Source organism: Diadema setosum, chromosome 1 (genome assembly GCF_964275005.1).
Source record: "Diadema setosum chromosome 1, eeDiaSeto1, whole genome shotgun sequence".
Taxonomy (NCBI): domain Eukaryota; kingdom Metazoa; phylum Echinodermata; class Echinoidea; order Diadematoida; family Diadematidae; genus Diadema; species Diadema setosum.
In genome coordinates this window covers 36,541,498-36,568,511 of record NC_092685.1, presented here as the reverse complement: position 1 = coordinate 36,568,511, position 27,014 = coordinate 36,541,498, and the positions used below count along the sequence as shown (strand labels likewise).

Below are 27,014 nucleotides of genomic sequence, written 5' to 3'. Positions count from 1 at the left end.
AGGTTTTTATTCATTAAATCATTCTGACAGTGATTGTGCCAGGAGATGGCTTTGACTATGAATTGCCAGTAAAACAAGTCATTAGAAAATCTCAGGGGTAAGTAGTCCTGGAGACACCATAAGTGTACATCCTGTAGTTTCATATTAACTTGTTGAAGATGAGTCCCCAGTATAACGGGGCAGAGGTCCATGGGAAATTGCATGTTGTAGCAAAATCAGCCCGTCCTCAATGGGTTAAGTTTTGTGTATTGAGTTTGAAGATAGTAAACTTGGAAAAAAAAAAGAAGTCAACATTGTAACCAAGTGTTGGGAGATAGTAATAATATTTGATTTTGGACCTCACCCATACAGGTTGAGGTGGTGCTACGTGTCCTAGCAGAAGGTCGGAACCTGCTCCAGGTCATTGAAATGCTGGACATTGCCCTCATCGTGATTGCCATGGTAGCCAACATTGTGTACTATGTCATCCCTAACACCTACTTCTGGATCTGTAACATTATCTCAGGGCTTGCTGTGCTCATTAGAGTGTGCTTCAATTCAGATCAGGTGAGCAGGTTGAGTATTTAACATTTTCTTTGCCAGGGAAATGAATGTATATACTGCTATGGGCTTTTCAGCGCCAATCAGACTCAAAGCACGCAAAGGGTTGATTAAACACTTTTTTAAAGTATCTGTTCAAAAAAGTTCAAATCAAGTGAGCTCTTACACTTTATGTGCTCTTACTCTCAGTGTTAACTCTACAAGTCTTGATTGGCTTTCAGTCAATTGCTCCTTAAAGAAAATTAAAAACAAAAACAAAACTAGAGAAGCACTCGGAGAGTGCAGACCTCCACCAAGCAACTCATTTCCAAGACTGTCTTGCTCTTCCAGAGAGATCAGTGATTTCCACCAACACGCATATTCATGCTGTAAGTCGGCTGGTTTCCCAGTATAGAAATCTTTTGTTACTTTATCAATATTAAGTTGGGCGGCACGCCTCGCCCCAGCAGAAACTAGAGCACGCACTTTAGTGCGCACTTATTATGAAATCCTCGAAAATGGGCAGCTTGAACTCCCAAGGTCCTTTACCCTACCTGCCAAAATATTGACAATCCTTCTTAAAATCCATAAAACTTTCTGGATCACTACCAAAATTTAATCATCTCTTCCTTATGTCATTTTCAACCTTTCCTGCAAGTTTCACAAAATCCGTTCACAACTTTTTTAGTTATTTTGCACACCGACAAACAAACAAACGGAATGAAAACATAACCTCCTCCCTTGGCAGAGGTATTAAAAGAAAAGCTGTAATGTAACTCTGTATAAAGTGTCGGTGTAACAACGTGACCATCCCACCAAAAAACTCTAGTGGGTACAGGCATGAGTGGGTAGGAGGATCATGTATTCCTTGTTGAATGGCATTTGATTTTTTTTTTTTTTTTTAGCATCTGCATTTATCAATGAACAAGGTATGCAAATAGGAAGGCTGATTAGCAAGCAAACTCATGGGTCCTTCATGAGTTGTCTTGTTGCTGCTGTTTTTGGATCAGTTTTTAATCAAATTCATAAAAGTTGACTTGTGATTAAGCTGTAGAAATAGTCACCATCATTATCTGGTGCCATGTCAAGCATCTTCAGGTTCCAAAGTATGCCTCCGGTACTTCCAAAATCAGATAAATGTGTAAATCTCCTTCTCCCCATTTTATTTCTCCCGGTATTAAAAGTTAATTCAATTATGTAGCAGACCAATATTCTCCCTGTGTTTGTTTAGTTCTTGGCATTGATGATATTTTCATAGTGCTTGTAGGTTATGACAGACTTTCCCAACTCTGCTCATAGTGATATCAATACAGAATGTCTGTATTGCTGAGATGTTATCGTTTCTTGTTTCCATGGCAACAGACCAAGAAGGCGGTGCTGGTGTTCTCCATCAAGGTCTTTCCTGTCATGTTCAACCTCATCATTGTAGTCTTCATCATCATGTAAGTCAGTTATATTGGGTCTCATTAAGAAGTAGAGCCAGTTTTGCTTGTGCCATCAATAAAATTATGATAATTGAGCAGTTTATGGTATATCTTTGTGCTTGTAGGCGTGAGCAGAGGTACGTATTTGAAGAGAGAGAGACAGAGAAGAAAGAAAGCGATAATAGATATAATAGATATAATGGATAAATAGATATGAATATGGGTAAATAGGAGGACAGATATACAGGAACATGTCATATGTATTAGAGTAACGATATACGTGGTATAGTTGGACCTACTACTCATCAACCACTTTTTTATTAAATACCTTAAATCTTAGAAAATATCCCTCAGTTTCACCTTAATTTCATTTCACTTGTGGCAGAAAATACCGCAGATTCATATCCCAGGCTCAGAATGTTGACTCGTGCTGTATACGCAGAATTCTTGGTAACGAACGCGAGTGACATTTTTTTCTGTTCACCGGTGCAAGCTCATCATTTTAAATGACTGCCCATTCTCCCATTGATAAAGCACATAAAGCTAGTGAATGGCAAAGACATGGTAACAATAATTATGTGTATTACTAATAATGATTTTCTTCAATTCTTTTTCCTCCTGTTTCCTCAGGTTATATACCTGTATCCCCCTAATTTCTCTTGATTTGTATTCTTGTCCGAATGTTCCAGCGTATTGCGCCCTGTCCCAAGCGTACTTTTGGTTTTATACGCAAGAAAGCATTGCGCAGGGTGGTCAATCTGAAAATAGGTGGTCGATGTGTGGTAGACTTAATATATACACATCTTTGTCGTTTTTTTTATTTTTGCATTTATTAACCCAGAGCTTTTCTTACATGATGTTGTTGACACCAATATTGATTGCAGGCAATTATTTCTACAGAAATGTATTGAGATAATGAGATAGTGCTGACATATCTCAGACTACTTTCAAAAGAACCAGGGCTCGATAAAACTGTTATAATCCTACCAAGCCAAACCCTCAACCAGGATGACATGATCCTAAATCTTTGCCAAAATTTGCATTTTGTGATGAAAAAGCACAGATCCCATAGAATAACACAGCATCATTGAATTCATTTCAAAACAGAGCAGGCATTAAAATACAAAAGTAAAATGATGATATTAAATGAAAAAGAAAGAACTTTAAACTGTTTTAGCAATAAATGTTGCATGGAAAAGGTTTTGCAGATGGAGATGATCAGTCAAGATTTACTATCTTACTTGTAAATGTTTGCCATCTTTTCTTTTCACCAGTTCATTCTTCTTTTCTGTCCTTGGTTGGGAGCTGTTTTATGATGTCCCAAAGGACGAAAGCTATGAAGCCGGCGTGTACGAGTACAACTGTGGCATCGGCTTTGATTCTTTCCTGTGAGTTGAATCCATTGTATGTGCCCAAACAGGTCCCCCACTAATAGATTGTGTAGTGTAGAGGCAAACCGTTATATATTACACAGCATTGTTAGTGATAACTACCAAAGAATAATTTCTCCATGTTTACCTAGTATAGTGGTTTTGATGACAAAGACACTGGAAGATCTGTGTAACAACCTCATTCAGTCAAAAAAACTTACAATTATTTTGTCCAACATTATTTACAGCTTACCATAGAAGTAAAATTACTTTCATTGTCTTGTGTACAGTAATGACAAGTATTTACAGTTTTCCAATCATGAGTCAGGATGTGTACTTTGAAAATATGTTGTGTGTATTTGTGTATTAAAGATTCTCAGTGTGATCTGAAAAAAAAAAAGAAGAAAGACTGATATGAGGATTCTAAATACTGCTCAAATGACCTTCATTTCCACCCAGGTGCTCTTGGCTAATGGTGTTCCAGATCGTGACGACAAGTAACTGGCATGAAATCATGAATGCTGTGAGTTGACGACCAATGTGCAGACATACCTTACTGTAACCTCACCAAATCTCTGGCTACATTGTTTACTCTCAGTGAAGTTAGTGTACCATTAGTGGTCTCCCCTCCCTGCTGAAATGATGAAATTCTACCTAACCTTTTTTGAATGTCTGTCACAAAATCCATGTGATTGCATCCATAAGATTTATTCTTTCGCATTTGTGAACCAGTAATGACTCGGGTGTATAGCCACTGTAAACATGCTATCCTATGCGTTAACAGTAGCAAGAGTTTGCACACTTAGCAAGAGATGGCCTGTTATGCATCCAAGAAATTTGCCATGCATCCAATAATTACCAGATGCATGATTCAAAAAAGAGAAAAAAAATGTTTTATTTTTATTTTTATTTTATTTTATTTTATTTATTTTTTTTTTATTTTTTTTATTTTTTTTTTTGGGGGGGGGGCAAAAAATTTGTCCATCATTCTATAAAACAGATGATGCACACATCTTTTTGTGTGTCAATAGGAATAGTGTGCATGCTTTAATCAGGGAAACTGGTCTATACCCACTCAACTGCACCTCCTTGGTTGAAAAATGCCATAGTTATCATATGCACACAATTCCTAGTGATGCACTCAGACCCTGTGCATCATTTCTATACACGTGTACTAGCAGTCATTAATGTCATCCATGCTGTCATTCATCACATGTCATGATTATGCTGTCTTTGTTTTTATGATGCTATGGGTGTGTATCAAGGGACATCTTATGAAGATGATACTTGATTTGTGGAGTTACATTGCACATGAGAATGAAAACATATGTATGATGTTGTAGATACCCAAATTAATTTTATAACTTAAAAAAGTAAAAGAGCTAAGTATAAAGAACATTTGTGTAATCTTTTTGTTTGCAGGCTATGGTTGCTACCACAGACTGGGTCTGCATATATTTCGTTGGCTGCTTCAGTACCATCAATCTCTTTGTCATGAAGTAAGTCGCGACAAATATCCTGGGATGTTGCGGAGATTAAACATATTGCAAGAACCATTACAATGTATGTTTGATTGATAAAGTATTGCAAAAACCATTATGTTTGACTTAACTTGTAAATAGAGTGTTGCTTGTTTTGTTGATTTGAGCAGGAATTTCAGCAGAAACAGTGCTATTCATTTTTTATTAGTCAACAAGTAAGGACTTGTCATTTTTTTTAAAGACTTCTCAATGTACTTGTCTATTTTCTTTTTTCTGAGAGAGAGAGAGGGAGATGAAATAAAAAGAGTAATAGAGATATATGCACAAATTGATATTTATTATCAATGTTTTCTCCACCGATCAGCAGTGAAATAGATTGAATGAACACCAACAGACTAAGGCCCAGTTATGACTAAACTTGGCACAATATTCTTATGCTATTTGTCGTGTGCATTTGAACTGGGTGAATATAATGACAGCTTTCAAAATGATGAAATGCCTGTGCATGTTTGTTCTGCAGACTACATGAAGGAGCTGTAATTTATAACACATACATATGTATATGCCAGATTAAGGACCATTATGCATTATCTCAAGAGTAGCATTTCACTGATGTGACACTAATATCATCTTCAAACAATTGAGACAAATTGTACATGAATGGATTCAGTGTATTCTACATCTGTATATTCAGTTATCAATTTGATCAATGTACATAGTTCATCAAGAAATAAGAAATATATTACATAGGCACAGGAGTCAGAACACAACCATACAGGAAGATGCCAAGATATTGTCTGTAACATTAGTCAGGAAAAGCTCTTTGTAGTGACAGGTTTTGTCACTAATACACATGAACACAGATTGTATATTCAGGGTTTTTATTTATTTATGACATCATTGTGTGCACCAAATCTGAATGTCTTGTTTTTTTCTCCAGTCTCTTTGTTGCCATAGTGATCGAAGCCTACAACAAACTGGGCACGGAGAGGGAGCTCGAGAAAGCACAGAACTCTGACAAGAAAGCTCAAGAGGTAAGCTGTCAAATCAGACTAGTCCCACAGGTTTGGTTTTCAGGTCAATCTTTTGAGTCTCTCAGAAGAGCAGATTGTCTCCAGCCTGCCCAAATGGCCCTAGCATGAAATATCACTCCTAAATCGAATTTTCGTTCATAGCATAATTTGACAGATTTTTGAAAGCTCTTTCATTTGATATGACTACCATTTTTTTTTTAGGTGTGTGTGCTTTTTTGAGCCCACAGCCATATGGCCCTTCTGCCAGGCAGATAACAAGATGATGAGCATGAAAGCAGCAAATGAGGACAGGAGCAACACTAGATAGCAATTAATTTTCTTTGACCTCTTACATAATCAATGTGATTGATTAGAAGCTGTGGAGACCATTATTACTCTTTTGTGGGCCAGTACAGGATGGGTTGGTATCGTTTATTGTTCATCCAGAATGTGTATGGGAAAGGTTGCTTCTCTAGGTTTGCTCCCTGCTCTTTGTGATAAGTGCCATGGGCTCTTCCAGGTGAATGTGATAAAACTGAAATATATTATCGAAGCGACAGGCAGTATGTTCAATAATGGCATCATGATTCATCTTTAATGTGTCAGTTATGTGTGCTTATTGGGTCTTCAGACTAAAATTTTCCATCATGGACTGATGTAACACAGCTTTTTGCGCCTATGCACTTCCTCAAAATTGGCAGAGCTATTTGATAATTGTGTGGTAGAATTTTTCCTAAATGTTTAGATGAAACATTTGCTGGACAAACCCACTCTGGCAAAATAGGTCAACTAGAGGATGTCATTGTGATGCAACAGGAAAACAGAAACTTATATGATTCATATTTAATGATAGTTAATCTCAGGACATCTGTGCATATTGGTGAAGAACGCATGTCAGGGAAATGTGCTGAAAAAACAAACAAACAAACAAACAAAAAACCTTTCAGGGGATGAGCTGAATGATTACTGTACACACCATATGTTAGCGGGATTATATTTTTGCAAAATTTGTGAGTGGGGTAGAATTTTGTGAGCACGTGAAAATGATAACTCTGATCCCAACATAAATGTAACATGCCTGTGTGCATTTCTTTCTTCAGTACTGTACTCCACAATCGTGAATCTAACCACTTGTGAAATTGTCAGGAAGTCCCGGTTCGCAAAAATTACACTTTGCTAAATATATGGTGTATACAGTAAATCACAGGGAGGGTCAAGCCCTATTGATTCTTGTTATGTCATCTGGAGGATCATCTGAATGAAGATGACTATTTTTTTTTTTCTTATCACGTTGTCATGGCAGAGCGAGCAGGAGAAGAGTCCAAGAATTAGCAGTAGTCCCCGGATGAGGCGTCCCAGCAGAGTGGTAAGATGCTCCAACTATCCTTAAACAATCCCCAGTTCTTCTCTCCTTCTTCCTCATTGGTTGGACAGCTAACTCTTCTCTCTTTTCCTTCCAATGGTAGAAGCCCTTTCTGGTAAACCCTCCTGAAATAAACAGCCTATTTTACGTAAAGAAATTGATTGGCATATGAGAAGCAAGATTTCAGAAAAAATAATGACGTTACAAGCAAAAGAGAATTACTTCTTCAGACCTTGATAATCTGCTTTTGAAGTTCAAAATGTTTTCATCTTACGAATAAAATGAATGTTTCACATTATGTCCTTGAGAAATAATTAAGTTATATTTACTGCCATGTTAGTCAATGTTTTATGACAAATATGCATTTTCTCTGTTCTAGCCTCCCCCCAACCCTGTGATTTGCCATTGAGGGCTAATACCTTTGATAGTCTCATAGATGATTTGCCACATAACATTTCACATGGATTGATGTGTTTCTTTGCTAACAATTAAACAAGTTATGATATTCTCACATCAGTGATGATATATGACATGGTTAATGGTGGTACTATTCAAAATACTGTAATCTCTATAAAATACGAACTTTTTGATTTTATTTTGTATCTGTAAAAGAAATGATTGAAGTTTTGGAAAGAATACTTTTAATGTGCTATGTTATATGTTTTATATTGCCATAAGTGCAGCTGTGTGTACTGCCTCCTTGTCCAGTTCAAATAAAATGTTTATCATGCATGTCCTTAAGCATGAAATGAGAAACTTCTTGCAGAAAAGCATGTCACTGTGCATTCTCTTAAAAGTGTTCTTTTCCTTGTGAAATTTGTGCCCATGAATGAAAAAAAAAAGTTATCGTAAAGAAATGTCTGCTCTAACCACTGCATGAAAGCTAATTGTGTGTATGTGTGTGCATGGGTTGTTTTTTTGTTTGTTTTTTTTTACTTTATCATAACTGTGACATGTTTTGACATACTCTCAATACCTTACACTGTACCCTCTGGTCTTTGCTTTACTTGCTTGTAACATATGATCCTTTTTAACAAATATTCTCTTGCTGGCTGAAATGATTTGAACCTTTCATCACATACTCACATTTGAAACTTGAAGTAACAACGCTTTGGTTATAAAGATACGCGTCTCAGCATGTGACAGTCTGATACTAGGATATATTGTGAGTCTAAAAGAAAAATGATTGCTCATGCTTGAAATCAACTAATGAAGAAATTGGTTCCATTCAGTGGCTGTAGAATGACTGAGATTTAAAGCGATCCCATTGTATTAGGTAGGAAAGGGAAGTATCTACAATCATATTGAGAGAGGATACTGCAATTAAGATAATGTTAGTACTTGTAATCTAAATACATGATCAGGGCCCTGTTGCAAGAAAGTTGCAATCAATTGCAAATAATTGCTAATTTTGAAACAACCATTCTGATTGGCTCAGGGTCTGCCCTATTAAGAAGACATACATGCAACAATGATTTTCATTGGCCAGTGACAATCAGTTGCAAGTTGCGTCTAAACGCAAAGTTTCTAGCAACGGGGCCCAGATGATAAGAATTACCTAAAATTCTAGACACAATTCATACAAGATATTTTACTTCAAAGCCCAGTGTTGCAACAAACTACACCAGTTTAGGATAATAGGTGGAGACCTTACATTTACAGTTGACAGACTATGGTGATTGTCTAGCCTAAATTAAGCCGTGTAGGGTAGATGTGTGTTTAACCCTTTTCCCCTCTCTCCTAACCCAACTTCACAAACCATCTATCCTCGTGCTTTACTTTGGTGCACGTTCTCACACTGTTGGTTGCACCTTCTCACACTGCCGGTGTAACTTCTCACACTGCCGGTGTATCTTCTCACATTGTCGGTGCACCTTCTCACACTGCCGGTGTACCTTCTCACACTGTCGGTGCACCCTTATACACTGTCGGTGTACCTTCTTACATTGGTGGTGTTTTCTAATCAGAGTGTCACAGCCTCTTTCGGTGCCTTCCCCACCTCACCCGGTGACCACCTGGGCGTCCCTGGGAGTTTCTTTCCTAACCCAGCTGTTAAGATTGTAAGTCCTGTGCACTTGTTTACAGATGGATACAGTATTAATCCAACACTAATCTATTCCATTTATTATATAACATTATGAAAGCTTCTATATTTTTTTCTTATCTTTTAATGGGAGAGTCATATGTTTTACTTATGATGCATTAAATTCACAAATGTATGCAAACAGGATCAAGCAAGGTGTCCAAATCAGTGGTTTGGATGTATATTTTTTTATTCAGTTTATGTTGAAAGGTTTTCATGTATATTGGGTGTTTTTTTTTTCTCTCTATGTACTGTACATTGATACTGGTGGCTTGTACATGAATGCCTAGACTGTGTAACATACCTTCTGTCTCAATTATTGGTTTGTGATTTGTATTGCTAAATGTTTCTGGTGGATTGCTGCTAGCTTTCAAAAGCCTTCATTCATCAATAATGCATGAGAAACATGAAATAAAAATTCACTAATGGGTTCTCACGCTTGCGCTTGATTATTTTATCAGAATACCTTTGCCTGTAGTATTATGTGGTGCTTGATGTGAACGAGGGGCAATCCGACTCGACTAAATGTTATCAGTGTGTATGTTTGTGTGTTTGCATGTATTAAGCAACATAAACTTTGGGCTTTTCAGGTTAGAGTTAACACGGAGTTTTTCCATGGCAAGTAATGACCCTTCCCTCCTTCTGTCAATCAATTATCTGCAGCCAATCATAGAGGAGGAAGAGGAGGAGGAGCCAGAGGAGGACCTGAGCGGACTGAGTCGGGAGGAGCGAAAGAAGAGGCAGATGAAGAAGAAGCGGGAGAAGAAGAAGAACAAGTTCAAGACCATGATTGTGGTCATCACGGCATTCCGCGCCACCAAGGACTCTGAGCTCAATCTCACCGTTGGGGAGGAGATTGAGGTGATAGGCAAGGTGAGAATGGCTGTCTACTTTCCCAAATATTCCTTGTCAATGTTGAAGTGAGTCTGTCTTTTCTTGAGCAATGTTCTTTGTTAGTTGTCATGATGAATGAGTTGGGTGTGTCCAGTAGCACAGAAGTAGAAACAGACTGTTGCAAACTTTACAGATATCAGCAAGTTGTTCTATTTGTCATCCTAGCCCATGATGTATCAAGATCGGGTTGTAGTTGAGAATAGAAATTTGCTTGTGGCATAGTGTACGGATTAAAACAATAACCAGTGAAAAGGTATTAACTGAACTGTGATATGGGATACAGTAATCAGGAGGTCAGTTTCTTGCAGTAAATGACAATTTTTTTTTCCATCCAACACCCATCCTTTTAGTGAAAGCTTATTGTGATGTTGAGTCTTGCATGCAATTCTTTCACCGTACAGCAAGATGAGTGGTGGGAGGGGCGCAAGAATGAGCAGCAGGGCTGGTTCCCAGCCTCACATGTACGGGAGGTCAAACGCAGCCAAGTCAACGCACCTGTTCCCCTCATGCAGCGCCCCCACATGGCCCGCAAGGCAACCGAGGAGAGCCTCGGCTGGAGCGACAAGGACGAAGCCCCCATGAGCCCACCAGGGTTCGCTTCGGTGAGTTTTCTTCTTCCTGTATGGCACACTCTCCCTAGTTGATATTGTTTGCTGACTATTGCTAGTAGGGACTTTTCGATATCACATCCTGTATGTGGACAGTGAGGTAATGACGCTCATTAAAGGAACTGTGCATGCCCCAGGTTATCCAGCATGTCCAATGCAAGAATAGAGAATGTGTCTTTCAAGGATTTCATGTCCCCCTAGATTCAGGGCGTGAGTGACGTCATCGCTTTACACACCAATTGCCAGCCTGCGGGAGGGGATGGGGCCATGACGTTGTAACATTATGTCATGAACGGCATGCACTGAAAATTGAAATGGACAATAACACCGCAGACGTAATGAGTGGACCGCAGCAATTTGGAACTGCTCTTGTACGAGAAAGGCGTCCTCGTTCACACAATTGAAAACTTCCTATTAACCTGGGATGAACAACAAGGGTTTGGCATCACTCGTCTGTTTTTCTGTGGGAGTACAACAGGGTCTCTGACAAAGATGCAAAGCTTTATTGGGGTTTCTCGGAACTGGCTAATATGATACCTGCTGTAAAGGGGGAAATTATTGCTTTTGTGATGGCTTTGCCTGATCTGGCTTTTTGAATCAGTGGAAAAATCAATGTTTTCACTTTAGTTCTTCCCGAAATTGACAGTAGTCTCTCGCTGAATAAATAATAATAATTAAAAAAATGATTACCCCTCCATTGCTGTGAGTTTATGCATCAGCAAATCTTATATGGTCAGTGTAATGGGAAATTTGCTAGTGCATGATGCCACATGAATTTAAGAAAAAGTGTCAGGCATCGCATATCTTTGTGTGTATCCCTTGCTTTTTATTCACTTCCAATCCATCTTTATTTTCTCTCTTCACCTTCATTTTCTTTTATTTTGTGTAATATTATTTGATGCTTGCTTGTCAAATTATTCTGTTTACTCAGAGGGTGCAATTCTTTCCTTTCTCATATCTGTCTCTTCAACCATGTAATATATGCCTGCACCTTTAGATCCTCCTCCTCCTCTATCTCTTTAATTCATCTGTCTGCTTTTATCTCTTTTGGTTTTTATGTTTGTCTCTGTGTTTTCATATCTTCTGCATTTATATCACAAAATACTGAGTGTCTACCCTTTCTTCACTCTTCAAAAATTTATCTATTGCACATGTGTCTTGTTTCACCCATATTAGTTAATTTTTGACATGTTACACCCAATAATTCTATTTATATATTTATCTCTCACTGTCCATTCATTCTCTTTCTGGTCATCCTTCCTTTTGGCTTCTGATATTTACTGTCGCTGCTGCTGTATGTGTAATTTCATCTCTTTGTTTTGTTTCCCATTTATTCTCCCTCTATTCAAAGTCTTTTATTATAGTCATCTTAATCACCTCAGTACTTGATTACATTCCGTGGTCTGTTTGGTCATTGTCAATGATTTCATGTACTCATAGCTTGTGCATCAATTTGAATGCATAATTAAGATATATATCAGAAAAGTTTGATAACTTTGTGACATCCCTCTTTTGACTTGTACCCTTCACAGCGTTCTTCTCAAGATCAACTGATGTCGACGACGGGGTCGACCTCCAGCATGGATACAATGACCAGACGGCCCAAGCTCAAGTTGAAGAACACGTCGGGTGGTAACTGGAGAAAGGATATCTTGGGAGACATCACTGTCATCAACCCTCAAGAGGTGAATGAACTGTAGTTTAGTTTTATATCCTTGTCTTTTATCATAGACATCACCAGAGCTGCATACAGAAAGACTGACCAAACAATATTGTACTTGTCCATTAAACCACTATCATGTCATCCGCAGCTTAGTCCTTGGAATACAAGTACTTTGCTGAGTGTTTATGTATATTTTGAATGGTTGATCGTGTCGTTGCATGCACAGTTTTATTTATAAGAAGCATCTGTTTACAAGACATCCAGTTATGCTTTGAATGGCATTACAAGGTAGTAACTTGTTGTCATAATTTTGTTGCTATCCTATATAAGAAATTTAATTGCAAATGTCTACTTATCAAGTGGGTAATCATCAAAGGCTGTATTGATGTTCATGTTTATTTTTTCTCCAAATTAATCCAAATTTCTCCTATCAGCTGAAAGAACTGAACAAGATTTTGAAGGCTCAACACTCAATGAATGCCAGTCGTGGAGGGGTGAGCACATTATTTCTTTCCCCCTTTTTGTACACTTGTATCAATGGTATTGAACCTCATTTCAGAGCAAAGTTTGAGACATGGAATACTGTATACACAATATTATATTTAGCAAGTCTAATTTTGTGCAAATTGGAACTTCCCAACAATTTTGCAAGTGGTTAAATTTGCAGTCATGGAGTACAGTAGTGAATTGTGAAATGTATGCACGCATGTCACGTTCATGTCAGGATCAGAGTCATCATTTTTTTTTTGCGTTGTTAAATTCACGAATGGTACCTTACTTTTGAAATTTCCAGAATAAAATCACCAGGTAATATATGGCAAATACAGCAACTCAGGGTAATGAGATGAATCAAAATACATGCAGCATCGATATTTAGACAGTGATATATTATGTAGCTCTGCTGAGAATGACATTTCTGGAAATACATGTCACATGCAATTTATATACTAGTATCATTGACTGACAGAGTGCAAGAACATGAAGTGTTTCGTGTGATAAGTTAAAAATTGGCTGATTGTATAGCAAAAGTGTTTCATTATGAAACACATTGATGAGCGTGTGTGTAGTATAATTTGGAGGTGGTTCCACGGTGTCGTTACATCGCTTTCAAAATCCAGAAATCCTGTAAGACCAATCTTGCTAACTTTTTTTATTGTTTGTTCTTTTTCCATTTCAGACACTACGGAGGCAGCCAACCATGTAAGTGATATTTTATTTTTCATTTTCTTGTGTTTCAGTTGTAGAAAACTATTTCAAAGCTTTTCCTTCTGTATAGTTTTCCCCTCCAATTCTTATTTCACATTGTGTCACAGTTTATGTATTGTCCACATCACACATTAGATACTCATTATTTAGGGGTACATTTGTCAATCACATCTCAATCTCTGTATTTCTCTGTCGTTTCATTAAAAAATCATATATTTGTTAATCTGAAAATTATGATACTTCTTTCAAGTTAAGTCTATTTAGGCAAGAAATGTGGGTATATTCATGTAGGATGTCTGATTTAATTCTTTCATTGATTGACACATTTTGAGCCAAGAATTCCAACAGTCTTCTGTTGGAATTCTGATGGTTTTGCCATAATGACTTTCTGATAGATATGTAGACATTGTATAGATTTTGGTCTTCTGTCTGCCATGCATATACTACGTCAATATGCCATGTATGTCACAACCATGAATATTTTCTTGATTAGGACTTTGGAAGACAATTTTGAGAGTGATTGCATTCATGATCCAAGACCACTGTAATTGAATGAAAAAAATACATATTCCTTTCATGAGAAACTAAACTGTAGTGATTTCCCACTTTTGAAACCTTGCATTTCTGTCAACTGAAGCAATATTTCATTTGTGAAATTTCATGAATAACAGTCACCTCGCAAAATTTCTGAAAAATAATGACATTGAAGTATGTGATGTATAGAGTAAATAGTACACACACACACATACAAAGAAAAAGGAAATATTGCTGCCAACAGACACTTCAGCAGAAAAGAGTTATGACTAGAAGAAACCTGCCTCTGAAAAAATCACTTCGGAGTTTGCCATAAATTTTGGTGCAATGTTAAGTTGACAAACCACTCTTGTACTGAATGTCTAGATCGGAGAGCATAGCAGAGGAGAGTGAACCAGAGACAAGGCCAGAAATCAAGATCACACCAAGAAATATTCCTCCTCCTCCAATGGTAAGTCCCACTCTTCCCTTTTTGTGGTATTGTTCAAAAATTTATCTCCGTAACTTGCAACTCCGCGCAGTGGACCAATCAAAAAAGCTTTCTATTTCAATTGTCGTGTAATACCCCACCTTGCAAATCCACATCTCTTTGCACAACGATGCTTTCACATAAAGAATCATGAATTATGCAGATTATGTAAACAATATAAAACACGAAAGAGAAGAAACTGTCAGATCAAATTACAGGATCGTGGATCAGGTGTGTACTTTTCCTCAGAGTGACTATTCTTTCATGCAAATGACCACATCTTTCTCTTCCTCGTGTCCAATGACAGATCAGCGTCCAGCAAGCCCCGCCCATGGAGCAAGTGATTGAAGAGGAGGAGGAGGAGCCAGAGCAAGACAAAGGTGAGTTTCAAACACTCCATGGGGGAAGGAAGTGAACGTAAGAGATCCCTGTATACCAACCCCTTTCAGAGTTTCTTTAATCATGCATGTATTCATTGATATTCTCCTTAAAGATCATTATCTGTCTGATTCATGACATCACAGTGAAACTTCATTGCAATGATATCCCATTCTGTTCATTTTGGTGAGAGGTCCCATGAAAATTGTTGCAGTGTTCAGTGATGAAATATGATGTGATGGTAATGATGTTACTCCTTGCCTTTTGATATCAGTTGGGACCTCTTTCGACTCGCTATAATCTTTATCGATGGGACTGTGTAGTGTTTCATTTAGTCCAGATTCCATGTACATGCTTTCAGTTTGAGCTTGTAGTCACTTTCATACATGCAGTTTTATTCACATTCATTGAATAGTATAATATCACAGGACCAACGTTGTGTCATTACATTGTGAGGCTATGTAAACTAAGAAAAGAGATAGGCTGATAGGTTAGGAAATGCATTATCAAGGAGTTAAGCCTTTTGAAGAAAAAAAAAATCGAAGGCATAATATGATTTTATTAATTACCCAAAGTCCCTGTCAGTGATGCAGTGGGGCATAGTGATAGTGGGAAGTCAGATGCAATTCATATCTTCTTTTGATTCAAAATTCCACGTTGAAATGGGAAAGCAAAAAAGTTTTACAAGAGGGATGTGCCAATGTATCGTAGTCACTGATCAAACAGTGTTATCTTAGCTGCAATAACGTTTATTATATGCATGTACCTCTCCAACAACATTCACAATTCTGTGTAACCGGCTTTTCCCAAGTTAGCATGTATTCATATACCAGTACTCTAGAAATATGAAATCATGGGCATTGCTGTGTATTGCCTTCTGTACTTATTGTCAAATGAAAGACCTTCCATGCGTCATTTGACGATATGAGACATCATGTCATGTAGTGTACAGTGCTTCTCATCAGCCAAATGTATTCATATTTCTCGTCACTAGTTGTCATACAAACAAGTCCAATCAGTAAGTCGAAGAGCTTTTCTTAGAACATCGTGATTTGTTCCACCATGAGTGTGTTATTTATACATGCACAAGTCATGGCCATGAATTCTGATCTCTTTATGACTGTGGGACACTGCTGCATGAAACTTCCAGTTGAGCTTAAATCTAAATACTGTATTTTTTCCATCCCCCAATTGGCAGATCAGTAGAATTGCCAAGAAATGAAAGAAGCGCACTGATTGGCTGTAGATCAAGGGTCAACCTGGCTTACTACCATATGTGTTGTGTTGCACATTTTGCATCATCTGTTGGTCTGTTTGAGTTTATACACTTAAGTTCCCCCATCAAAATTCACCAATGGGTTTCCAAATTGAAGTGAGCCCAGTTTAATCAGAAAGGTGTGAGAGAGAGTCTCTGCCACACCTCCCTGATCATCGTATTCTATTTCTTGTTACAGTGCCATATTTATATGAGAAATATTCCATATGTAGTAAGTCAGTTTGTAGATGTATAAAATGAACAAAGTATCAAAGAAAACAATGAATGAAAATGAGCAAAGAAAGTGGGACTCCATGTCGATGGAATCCATTTTCTTTGCCCATTTTCATTTTTATTATGTACTCAACTGTCCTACTTCATGCAGTGGTAGACATGCGTCACACTTTCTCAGAGCTTGCAGTGAAATCACGACATATTCATATCATGACATGCGATATCATATCATATATCTGGGTTTTTCTGAACATTCCAGGCCTTCACAATCTCTTCTGTTTTTGTTTTTGTTTTTTTTGGGTTGTTTTTTTTTTTTTGGGGGGGGGGGGTTGTTTGTTTGTTTGTTTTTTTTTTTAAGTAATTAAATCTCAGATTGGAAGTACCTGACCTGAGAAAGTACTACATGCCCAGTCAAGACCGGCATTTTTTTTTTTCTTTTTGGTTTTGTTGGAAACGTGACCCTGCAACCTTAAGTCCTTATCAGGACTTTTCAGATATACGTTGATTCTAAAACCCATGCCACCAAAGAGTCTGGTCTTTGGCTGTTCAAGGGATTCATGTTAAGTTGAGATTAACCTAACTTTGCATCCTGCATCCTCATTTAAGTAATGTAATGATCATTCCTTTCTTATATTTGGATACTGTCTTCATATCTGAATTTAGCCTGTAAATTTCAATACTTCATATTTTCATACTGAAAGACAAGCCAGGTTTTTGCTGATACATGAATATGATGTGATCCCTGTTTAGAATAGATAGCAATCAATAGCTAAGAATGAGAGAGCTAGAGTAATTTGGGACTTAAAATTGATATATGTATAATTCAGGAAGAAAAACATTTACAGAATAGCAGGTACTCTTCCATTTAGTGAAAGGAAAAGGATATAAATCTCTTTTTTTGATTGTGAAAAAGAAATAGTATATAACAAAGAACAATTTATGAGAAGCAATCATTTTGACAGTTCTTGTCCCCTTCCCACCCAACACCTCCCTTCCCCCTTCCCCCACGCCACCTCCACCCCAAGAAAAGAGAGGGGAAAAATGGACAGATAACCATCAATGTCTTGTTATATGCTTGTGTGAAATATCCCAATGTGTCGTACAAGTCTTCATTATTCAGAAAGTCTTCTCTTCTGGCAATTTTTCTATCTCTCTCTCTCATCTGTCATCACCATTCATATCTTCTCTCCCTCTGTCTCCAAAAATCCAAACACCCCCACCCCCCCCCCCAAAAAAAAAAAATGTTTTGTACCCTAGATGATAGTGGCAACGAAGGTGACACGGAAAGTAAGTTTTGCTGCATATTTATTCTCATTCCTTGGCTTCTCACCCGCATTCGACACGCATCAAACGTTCATGTTTGTTTTTCACATCTGTCTGCCATATGTTTGTAATCACTCATGCATGTCTTGTTACCATTCATCATTTTGTCATTGATTTGCTGTTCAATTTTTTTTTAATTTTTTTTTTTTTAGCACAGAATTTGCTTCCCTCTTTGCATCAATCAGCCATTTCATCACTTCCATGGAATCATTGCCTAATTTGATTGATGTAGTGCAGAATTTATGTTGATGCTCCCATGTGCATTTTGTGATGAATAAGTTATCAGTTTGGTATGAATGTTCTTTCTGAGCATCCAGTCCAGAGACTGCCTGAAGTAATAGCCTCAGCCCAGCTTTGCATGCTAACCATTGCTACAAGTAATCTAGGCTGTGTGTGTGTGTGTGTGTTCTAAGACAAGGCTTCTACGAATTCAAGCAACGTCACATTTTATCAAAGTAAAGATAAAAAAATCCTATGGATTATTGTTGACAGCGTACAAATGTGGGTGAATGATGAATATGACATATTGTTTATTTACTACACCCACTCATGTAACAAAGCAATTCCACCGAGCGGGTCGTACACACATCATTTTGTTTTCATTACATGTTCTACAGCATCACACCACATACAGTATATGTGAAATTAGTCCTCACTCCAGACATTGAAGTGGTATTTGTATGGGAGCACAAATAATGTACTTTATGGTATGGGATTTCACATTTTGACACCGGGCAAAGATGGTCATGTGATATCATATGTGACCCGCTACAACAAAAAGGTCCTAAAGTCGCGCACGGTCGAAGCCGTGAAAATCGAGTTTGAAGTCAGAGCATCATAATTGGTCAAAAACTTACGATTTTCTGATTTTGACATATTATTGGAGTCTGACATGTCTTCTATCATCTGTCGAAATTTTGAAGCAAAATGATGAAAGGAAAGACCAAAAAATAGCGTTTATCTGGGCCATGTTTTTTGGCGTTTCAATGAAGCAGAAACTGGTTCGAAAATTTGGATTGAGCGCCACAGATAGGCTCCGCCCGTAACAAGGACCGGAGTGATCTCATTGGTCAGTTTGCTGCTTGCCGCTAACCGAAGCGTGAAGCTCGCACACTGCCAAGTCGACTGGAGCGTGCGGGCGGGGTGCGCTATGCCCAGCCGCTTCTCCTGGCATCCTGGTCACTGATTGGTCGGTGAGGAGACCGCCGACGCTGTGCTTGAATGAGCATTTGGGGGGTTGCTAGGGTTCACCTTCTATTGTCCGTAGGTGAAAACTAACTTGCGTGTCCCTTGATCGCGATTGCGTCGCAAGGAAAACTTTCAGGGCGCTTTTTTCGAAACAGTGATTTCCCAGACATCTCAACATGCTCTCTTTTAAACATCGATATCTCCACAGCCGATTATTTTCATAACATGAGTTATATATCAATTTAAAGCAGAAAGATTAGGGAATTTTGTCATGCAATTTTCAAATAATCGACCTCGCCCGACTCTAGGATCATTTTGTTGTAGCGGGTCACATATGGCCTCTTCTTTCTCCAGGATGATTTATGGCATCAACATATTAGAGATAAAACCATCATGGAATTAGAACCTGCAGTCCATATCTTCCAGTAGGGTAGTCTTGTGGTATTACTTCATACACCGTCCGCCATGAATTTTTTCGTGAATTGAGAATGAAATGAACTTGAAATCAGTGGTACTATAGCTTATTTGCATTGATGAAATGTTAGATTAGATAGAAGAAGTGGTGGAAAAGAGCTTGCAATATGTATTCAAGGAGCCATTTCCATAGTACTACAATATGTGTTACAGCTGATATTTAATCTTTACCCTCTATGTGGCCAGGCACTTTGCTTCACTTGCTAGGCCTTTTCATCAGCATTCAGTAATCCATACAAGCTTGACTGAGTTGTAGATTAGGAAGCCTGTTCAAGTGTAGCAGTAGACCCAGTAGACCTCATTTCACACCAGGAAGGGCATGGTGACACAATAGGGATTGGGGGATTAGGTAATCTCTTCTTATTGACAATCAATTTCTCGACAACCGTGAAGAGATTACTTCAGAGCATGTGCCAGTTGTTGAACAAAGCAGAGTAAGGGTTCAACATGGATCATAAAATTTAACTACTGTCAGACGTCCTTCAGCTGAAAAAGAGATTTTGAAGCCCCTGGATAGTTGTGGTGACAGTTGTGTGACATGTAAACATGGCTGACAGATAACGGCGTTTGCTAACTCCAGAAAGTGAAAGTTGATATATAATGTGTACTACTAATTTCATCCTTGTAGAGAGTGAGTATAATACACCAGTGTAAACTGAAATTTGACAATCATTCATTTTTTATTCCAGAAATCCCCTTCCATTGGCAATCCTAACCTAATCAATGTACCCTTCTACCAACCTCTGACCCCCTCCTTACCATCTCTACCAACCCCCTTCCAATACCTAATCCTTTGACAAAGTGTAAGATATGGTCCTGCACCTCACATCAAATCTAATCCCCCATGTTAATTAGTCATATACTGATGTCAACTGCACATCAAGTGCTATGTATATGCAATTATAATATTGAAGAGAGATTATTGATTACTTGACATTGCATCTTAGTATCATATACACACTTTTGAGTTTTGCAAAATTGAAAACTTGTTGGATGGTTGTGATGTGCAACAAAACTCTATATTGTCAAATCTGCTTGAATGAAATTTCTAGTCAAGATTGAATTTGAAGATCATTTCCTGGTATCCATGTACCTAGTTAATGACCCAAAACATTTCAAATTTACAGTGGATTATGACGTACAGTACCGGAATGAGGCTAGAGAGTTCTTTTGTGTCCATTACAAACAGTCACATAACTTACTTTCTATACAATAATATAAGTGTGGATCTACTTTCAAAGAATATGTTACCACATAATTTGCATAAAATGAAAGTAAATCTACCAATGAGAAAAATTTTTGTACATGACAGACATAAGGGAAACTACATGATTGTGGAATGGCCAAGGGTATCTGCGGCTTTATAATAAGTTTCATGAAATATTCTTGAAGATGTTGTGTTTCTTGGTATTAGATTATGCATGAGATGAATTGGCACATTGTTTCATATTTGTTTGTATGTTCAGTGTTTAGTGCATGCTGCACGTTCTGGGAATTGTTATTTGAAAGTGTGATTTTTAACATTTCCATGCCGTAGTGATGCTTATCTTTTAAGTACCAAAGTATCAATAATAATTTTTTTTTTCTCATTCAGTATTGTGACACAAAGCAGAGAGAAGGATATTACAAAACCTAGACATTGATATGCTGCATTGCAATGTGTAAATCTACCTGATCTATGTAGATGCTGATTTGATGTTGTTGTTTTAGTTTGTTGAAAAAAAAAATGCTATTTCTTTTTCACAAGTATCTATTCGGTCGCAATCTCTGTTTTCTCCAAGCCAGTCTTAGAGGAAGCTTCCCTGAAATGACTATAACAGTGAGGTGAAATAATGCTTCAAATCAGAAATGCAGAGGGTGATACAAAAAGTGTTACAGGCTCTCAAGTTTAGCATGCATTTAGGTCTTAACCTGTTGAGGACAAGTCCCGAGTATACTCGGGCAGGTGTCAATGGGAAATGCGTGTTGTAGCAAAATCAGTCTGTCCTCAATGGGTTAAAGAGGCAGTCTATTGTGCTTGTTTTTTATTTAGTTCGTGGGATCTTTTCAGCACTTTTTGCTTTATCGGTCAGTACGTAGTGGCTTAGCACTTTTTAGTTTTGTATCTAATTCTTATCATTTTTTTATGTTAAGTGAGTGACATCATAAATTATGCAGTAGAGCTTGCAACTATTGTTTGCACAGGCTGCGCTTTACTTAAACGTTATGTCTATCATGTGATTTGCTAGTGCCGTGCAAAGCTCTTCTTTCATCTTTGGGAGAATGCAAAATTACAAGCATTTCTTTCACATGAGTGTGGATTAAAAGTGCCATTGCTTCCAGTTTAAAGTGAGTATTGAATATTTACTAACAAGATAGTGCCTGCAGAAATTTGAATGGTATGATATACAAATATTATTGATATCTTTCCCCAATGCTGTCTGATGTAACAAATATTATTGTTGTTTTGTTAGATTGGCTTTGTTTTGTTTTCTTTTGGCTCGCTATACTTTTGTGCAAAGTACCAAAAAGATATGAATTCAGAAATATGGCTTTGATGGCCTTCTGATGTCAGCAAGGTGTTTGTTAAAAATAAAAATGAACTTGAACTTATTAGAAATGTACTCAGCCTCCCCATTTTTTTTTTTTCATGCATGGTTTCCATAGACACACTGACAGTAGAGAAACCAGAGTTACCCAAGGAGCTGAAGAAAAAGAAGAACAAGGAGCAAATGAAAAATGGTGAGATGCCATCGTGGGCCAGCAAGTTCCTTCAGTCCAACAACATCAAAGCATCAGTGGATATCAAGTTTGACCCAGAGGCAGGAGCAGGAGGAGGAGGAGGAGGCAAAGATTCATCTGGGTGAGTAACATCTTCTTCTGCTGGATGGCACAAATTTCATCTCATTTTTCTTGTTCTTCCTCTCCAAAGGTTCGGGGAAGGCATGGGTTGGTCACTGAGCATCTATTTGCTCATGGGGACTGTTACATAAATTGTTTCATTTGATTACAAGTCAACAGATAGGATGTATTGAAGATTTTAGTTTGCTTATCATGATCACACTGTTTATTTTTAGGGACATAATGGACAAAAGCAAATGCTGTGAATTTTGTTTAGTTTCAAATGATCATTTTGTACTGTTTCATTTTAGATAGAAAGGTAGAGTGTTGGAACAAGACAGATATCTCATCCTATTTGTACTATATTTTAAATATTCCAGGTTCTTCAAATACTGCTGATAGCTTTCAATTGTGTAATTGTGAATATGCAATGATCATCATGATAAATAGCATGTCCAGTGTTTTATATCCTTTATTTCTTCTTTATTTTAAGAGAATTACAAATGTGTGAGAATCATAGCTAGTATTTGCATGTGACATAGGGACTATGAAATATTATTCAAGTATTTTGAATATGTATACATACTTTTCTCCCAAATTGTTTTCCACTACAGAGACTCAGGAGACAACAAAAACGACACAGCAGAAGACAAAGTGTAATGAGGTCAAATGTTTTCCAGTGGCAACACAAATCTATCACACTCCATTTACTGATTTTCCAGTGGGAAATGTGGCAGTATTTATGATCCCGTTTGTATATTTGTCAACAGTTTTGCCTCATGCAGGAGAGTTAATGTGTATTTTAAACCCAAACGCTAAAGACTGAAATGCGTCAGAATTTGGTACCATTACCCACAAGTATTCCAAGTTAGGGGTCATCAGGTCTACAAGCAAGATAGAAAACGATATCATGATTACCTCTGTTTAGAGCTTACCGCGGAGACTTGCAGAATATGACCCAAGGAGAAAATTATTGCATGGCAGTTTGATTTGATTTGAAACGGAAGAAATGAGTGCAAATCAGTGGTAAAGTCATTGTTGCAATATTACAAATGATGATTGTGTGATATAACTTATGCACATTAAACATTTGGGGTGTAGGAATCTACATTCAATTCAGGAAGGTGTGCATGTGGTTAGATATATTTTGTACAGGAGTGGATTTTTATATGTCTATTTTGTGAACTATGAAAGCATAATTATATTTGTGCATTTGTATGGAATGGCAGTAATGTTGCAGTATTGTGTCAGAGCTGCGCCAAGGTCTTCTGCAATGTTTTAGAGCGAGTACTACGTTTTGTGACAAGCAACTGCACTATTTAATAAGATGGAATGTGTGCATTTTCTCTATTCTTACTCTTATGTACAGGATTTTTGCTCATCTAGCTGCCTGTAAAATATGTAATGGTGGATTGTGAATGTATTGCATGCATATTTTGCAAGTCACGATTAAAGGGAATCTTGTGTGTCCTGACTTATTTGTGGGTTTTCTGAGTATTTTAGGCAGTTTTTGATCATCTATACTGCAGTGGAATACAGGTTGTGAGCAATGAAAGATGTTTAAAGAGGAAATCCATCCCACTGTCAAATTGACTTTCATACACAGAGTAGCTTTTACAGGAAAATTCATTAAAATCAAACAAGGAATTAGATAAGCTACAAAATTTCAGTCAAAGTTGAAATGAATCTAGCAATTAATGATGACTTTGTAAAGGGCAGGTGAACTGTCAACAAAAACAATGATGTAATTGTAATTTTTCAGTACACAAATCAATGTCAGAGTTGTAAGAAAACATCACTTTTGTTTGCATATGACATGTCATTGCAACCAAAATCATTGCATTGTTAGAATGTGTTAAGCTTCCAATAATCTGTAAATTTGTTTTCATTTTTAATGAAAATATTACTGTTGGGTTTTTTTTTTGTTACAATCTATGTTTCTTATGACAGTCTACTTGAACGCAAAGTGGATTTTCCCTCTCAAGTGAGGCAAGCCGTCCATAAAGCAGTATGGTATTAGTGCAGACCATGTAAATTCATTGTGTGATCTGAAAAATTTTGTACAGTATTCATTCTGGTTCATTCTCAGCTGCCATGTGACCTATCAATACTGTTGTAACAGAATTTGTACTCGTGATATGCATCATTTGTTGATCAAGTTCTCGACATTCCAGTACATTATATATTCAGTGCCTGATGGATCAAATCAATGCATGACTATTTATCTGTCAAATCGACTTGAATCATGTGATCACAGTTTTTCTTGCACTCAGTGAATCTTTGGGTTCCTGGAGTAAATTGATTTGTACTGAAAAATAATCCAGAAATGTCTTTCAGCTGTCCCAGGTGTATATTATTCTCCAGCTGGGTTCTTTGGGATCCGTGTGCTTTAGAAACTTGTCATGAAAGTGTTTCCTAGATGGGACATGTTCTACTTATTGTGCACCTTTGCTAAGAGCCAAAACTGCAATTAATATTCAGGTTGTGTGTTGTCTATCCGCTTTGAAAGATGTGCATTATTTGTAAATATGAACACCCTGCCAATATTCACATTATATACTGACTATCCACTTGTGTGAACATCAGGAATACTGTATATTGCATGAGCTAGGAGCATATTACACAGCTGAACGATGAGGATGTCATTATATCATGGTGGAAATGAATTCATCTTTTGGAGTAGACTAAAGGATGAAGGATGTCTAATTTCAAAGTCAACATTCATTCTACACTGTCCTGAGGGAACCAACCAACCAAATTGCAAAATAAAAACAGCATAGGAACTAAGAAGATGCAATATTATGACTCTTTAAAAGTGAGTTGAATACAGTGTATACACTTTCAGTGACGAAATAAGCAGTCTAGGGTGTCACAAGCAGTTACCATTATTCGTGACCTTCACGAACGGTTAGATTCCTTTTCATCCTTTCTTTTAAGGGAAATGAGGACATATTTTCTCATGAAATGTGTATGTAGTTAAATAGAAATTGTTAAAACTTTTATTGTCAATTGCAAGCAATATTTTTGTGTGTATGTTTCTTTGGCTCTGACATGTCATACTGATGATTTCAGCAAAAGAAGTGTCAACGAGCGTGAAAGGTTTGATTTCGAAGAATACAAAAAAGAAAAAAAAATGTATCAATTTCACACCACCACCAACTGTATTAATAGGACCTCATGTGTGTGTATGCAAACAGGTATGTGTATTCTGTATAAGATATTATGTGATGATAATGATGATGATGTGGGTGTGTGTGTGCACGTGTGTGTGTTTGTGTGTGTGTGTGTGCGTGTGTTTATCTGTGTGTGTATGTGCGTGTGTTTGTCTGTGTGTGTATGTGCGTGTGTTTGTGTGTGTTTGTTGTCAGCTAGGTGGAAGTCAGACTTTAAATAGCCGTCCCCTGCTCGGAAGAAGAATGTAGGGAGGTTGATTCCCCCCACCCACCGACATACTGTGTAGATCATGGGGAGTACCAGCGGTGAGTGATTAATGTCAAACTGTGACGAGTCTCGTTCAAATCAAACTTCTTGCTAAGCCATAGACCCACGTGTAGTTTCGGTTTCTGTTAAAAAGGCAACGCTAGTCTACTTAACTAGTGGGAAAAAAAAAACATCAACAAAGACCCGAACGTCTGCTTTCTGTCTGTTGTACATTACATTGTCGCAAGTACATGTATATTTTTTACAAATATGATTCTCTTCTGTCAGTTTATAAATACTTTTATTGTTGTGTTTTTCTGTGTGTCTGCCTCTCATGGTAACACTATTAAAACAAGTTGTAAATAGCTAACTTAATAAACAGCTCTATGGTTTCAGACAGTGCATACCGATGTGTTCTTTCTTGTATTTTTTTTTTTTTTTTTGTCTCTTGTGTTTTTATGCCTACCAACTCACATGGCCCTTGATACTAGAATCTTTTCTGTTTAATGTGCTGGTGTATTGAAGAGCATGACCAGTTATTTTGTGTGTGTGTGTGTGTGTGTGTGTGTGTGTGTGTGTGCTTTGATACTCTTGACAATACGATGTTGTCTTATGAATCTTTTGTTATTTTACACACACATGATATGTGTGTATACATATTTTTGTATATATATATATATATATATATATATATATATATATATATATATAGTTAGATAGGGAGAAAGAATACTCTTGTATTGATGTGGAAATATAAAGATATAGAGAAAACGAAAGAAAGATAGTGAAATGATTGTATGGGGAAGACTTTTTTTTTTTTTTTTTTTAAACCAAGCAACAAACATTGACACCGTAGCATTAACATTAATTTTTTTTTCATTGCTTTCCAATGTGCTTGTACGATACTAGAACACGTAATTGAATGAAATGTACCCCTCCTTGCCCGGCTATTACACCTGCGTTCTCCATCGCGCGCTCGCTATCCCAACTTACAAAACTTTTCAGATCATGATCCGCGGTGAACTTCTACCCTTCTCCCTCTGGATCATTCCATCACGCACTATCACCTGCTACCCAACGATCATTTCTCCCATTCCGTAATTGGAAATGAGCCTTCACCGCATTATACCACATCGAAAGCAAAATACGCTCTACCACCATAATATTTCTTAACTTGGGTATCGAGATATCACCATTTTATTTCAATAATTGATTCCATTATCCAATAACGGATTCAATTCCAATAATTTAAAGAATCGATAGAATCAATTATCAACAATTGATTCCAGTATTTA

General features: G+C 37.3%; 1 protein-coding gene across 1 annotated transcript in view; it reads left to right on the top strand.

The window, feature by feature from the left end:
• The window catches only part of LOC140234269 (uncharacterized), a 48,241-nt gene extending 22,657 nt beyond the window's left edge, over positions 1–25,584 (top strand). Inside the window, exons 14-30 of the mRNA XM_072314365.1 lie at positions 352–546; positions 1,882–1,961; positions 3,218–3,331; positions 3,773–3,836; positions 4,736–4,812; positions 5,735–5,849; positions 7,072–7,173; positions 9,917–10,126; positions 10,549–10,749; positions 12,288–12,440; positions 12,853–12,912; positions 13,596–13,618; positions 14,525–14,609; positions 14,935–15,007; positions 17,752–17,781; positions 22,126–22,321; positions 22,914–25,584. Coding sequence (XP_072170466.1) covers positions 352–546; positions 1,882–1,961; positions 3,218–3,331; positions 3,773–3,836; positions 4,736–4,812; positions 5,735–5,849; positions 7,072–7,173; positions 9,917–10,126; positions 10,549–10,749; positions 12,288–12,440; positions 12,853–12,912; positions 13,596–13,618; positions 14,525–14,609; positions 14,935–15,007; positions 17,752–17,781; positions 22,126–22,321; positions 22,914–22,959 — 1,824 coding nt within the window. The 3' untranslated portion in view covers positions 22,960–25,584. The remainder of the gene's footprint in view (positions 1–351; positions 547–1,881; positions 1,962–3,217; positions 3,332–3,772; positions 3,837–4,735; positions 4,813–5,734; positions 5,850–7,071; positions 7,174–9,916; positions 10,127–10,548; positions 10,750–12,287; positions 12,441–12,852; positions 12,913–13,595; positions 13,619–14,524; positions 14,610–14,934; positions 15,008–17,751; positions 17,782–22,125; positions 22,322–22,913) is intronic.
• Positions 25,585–27,014: the final 1,430 nt, after the last annotated feature.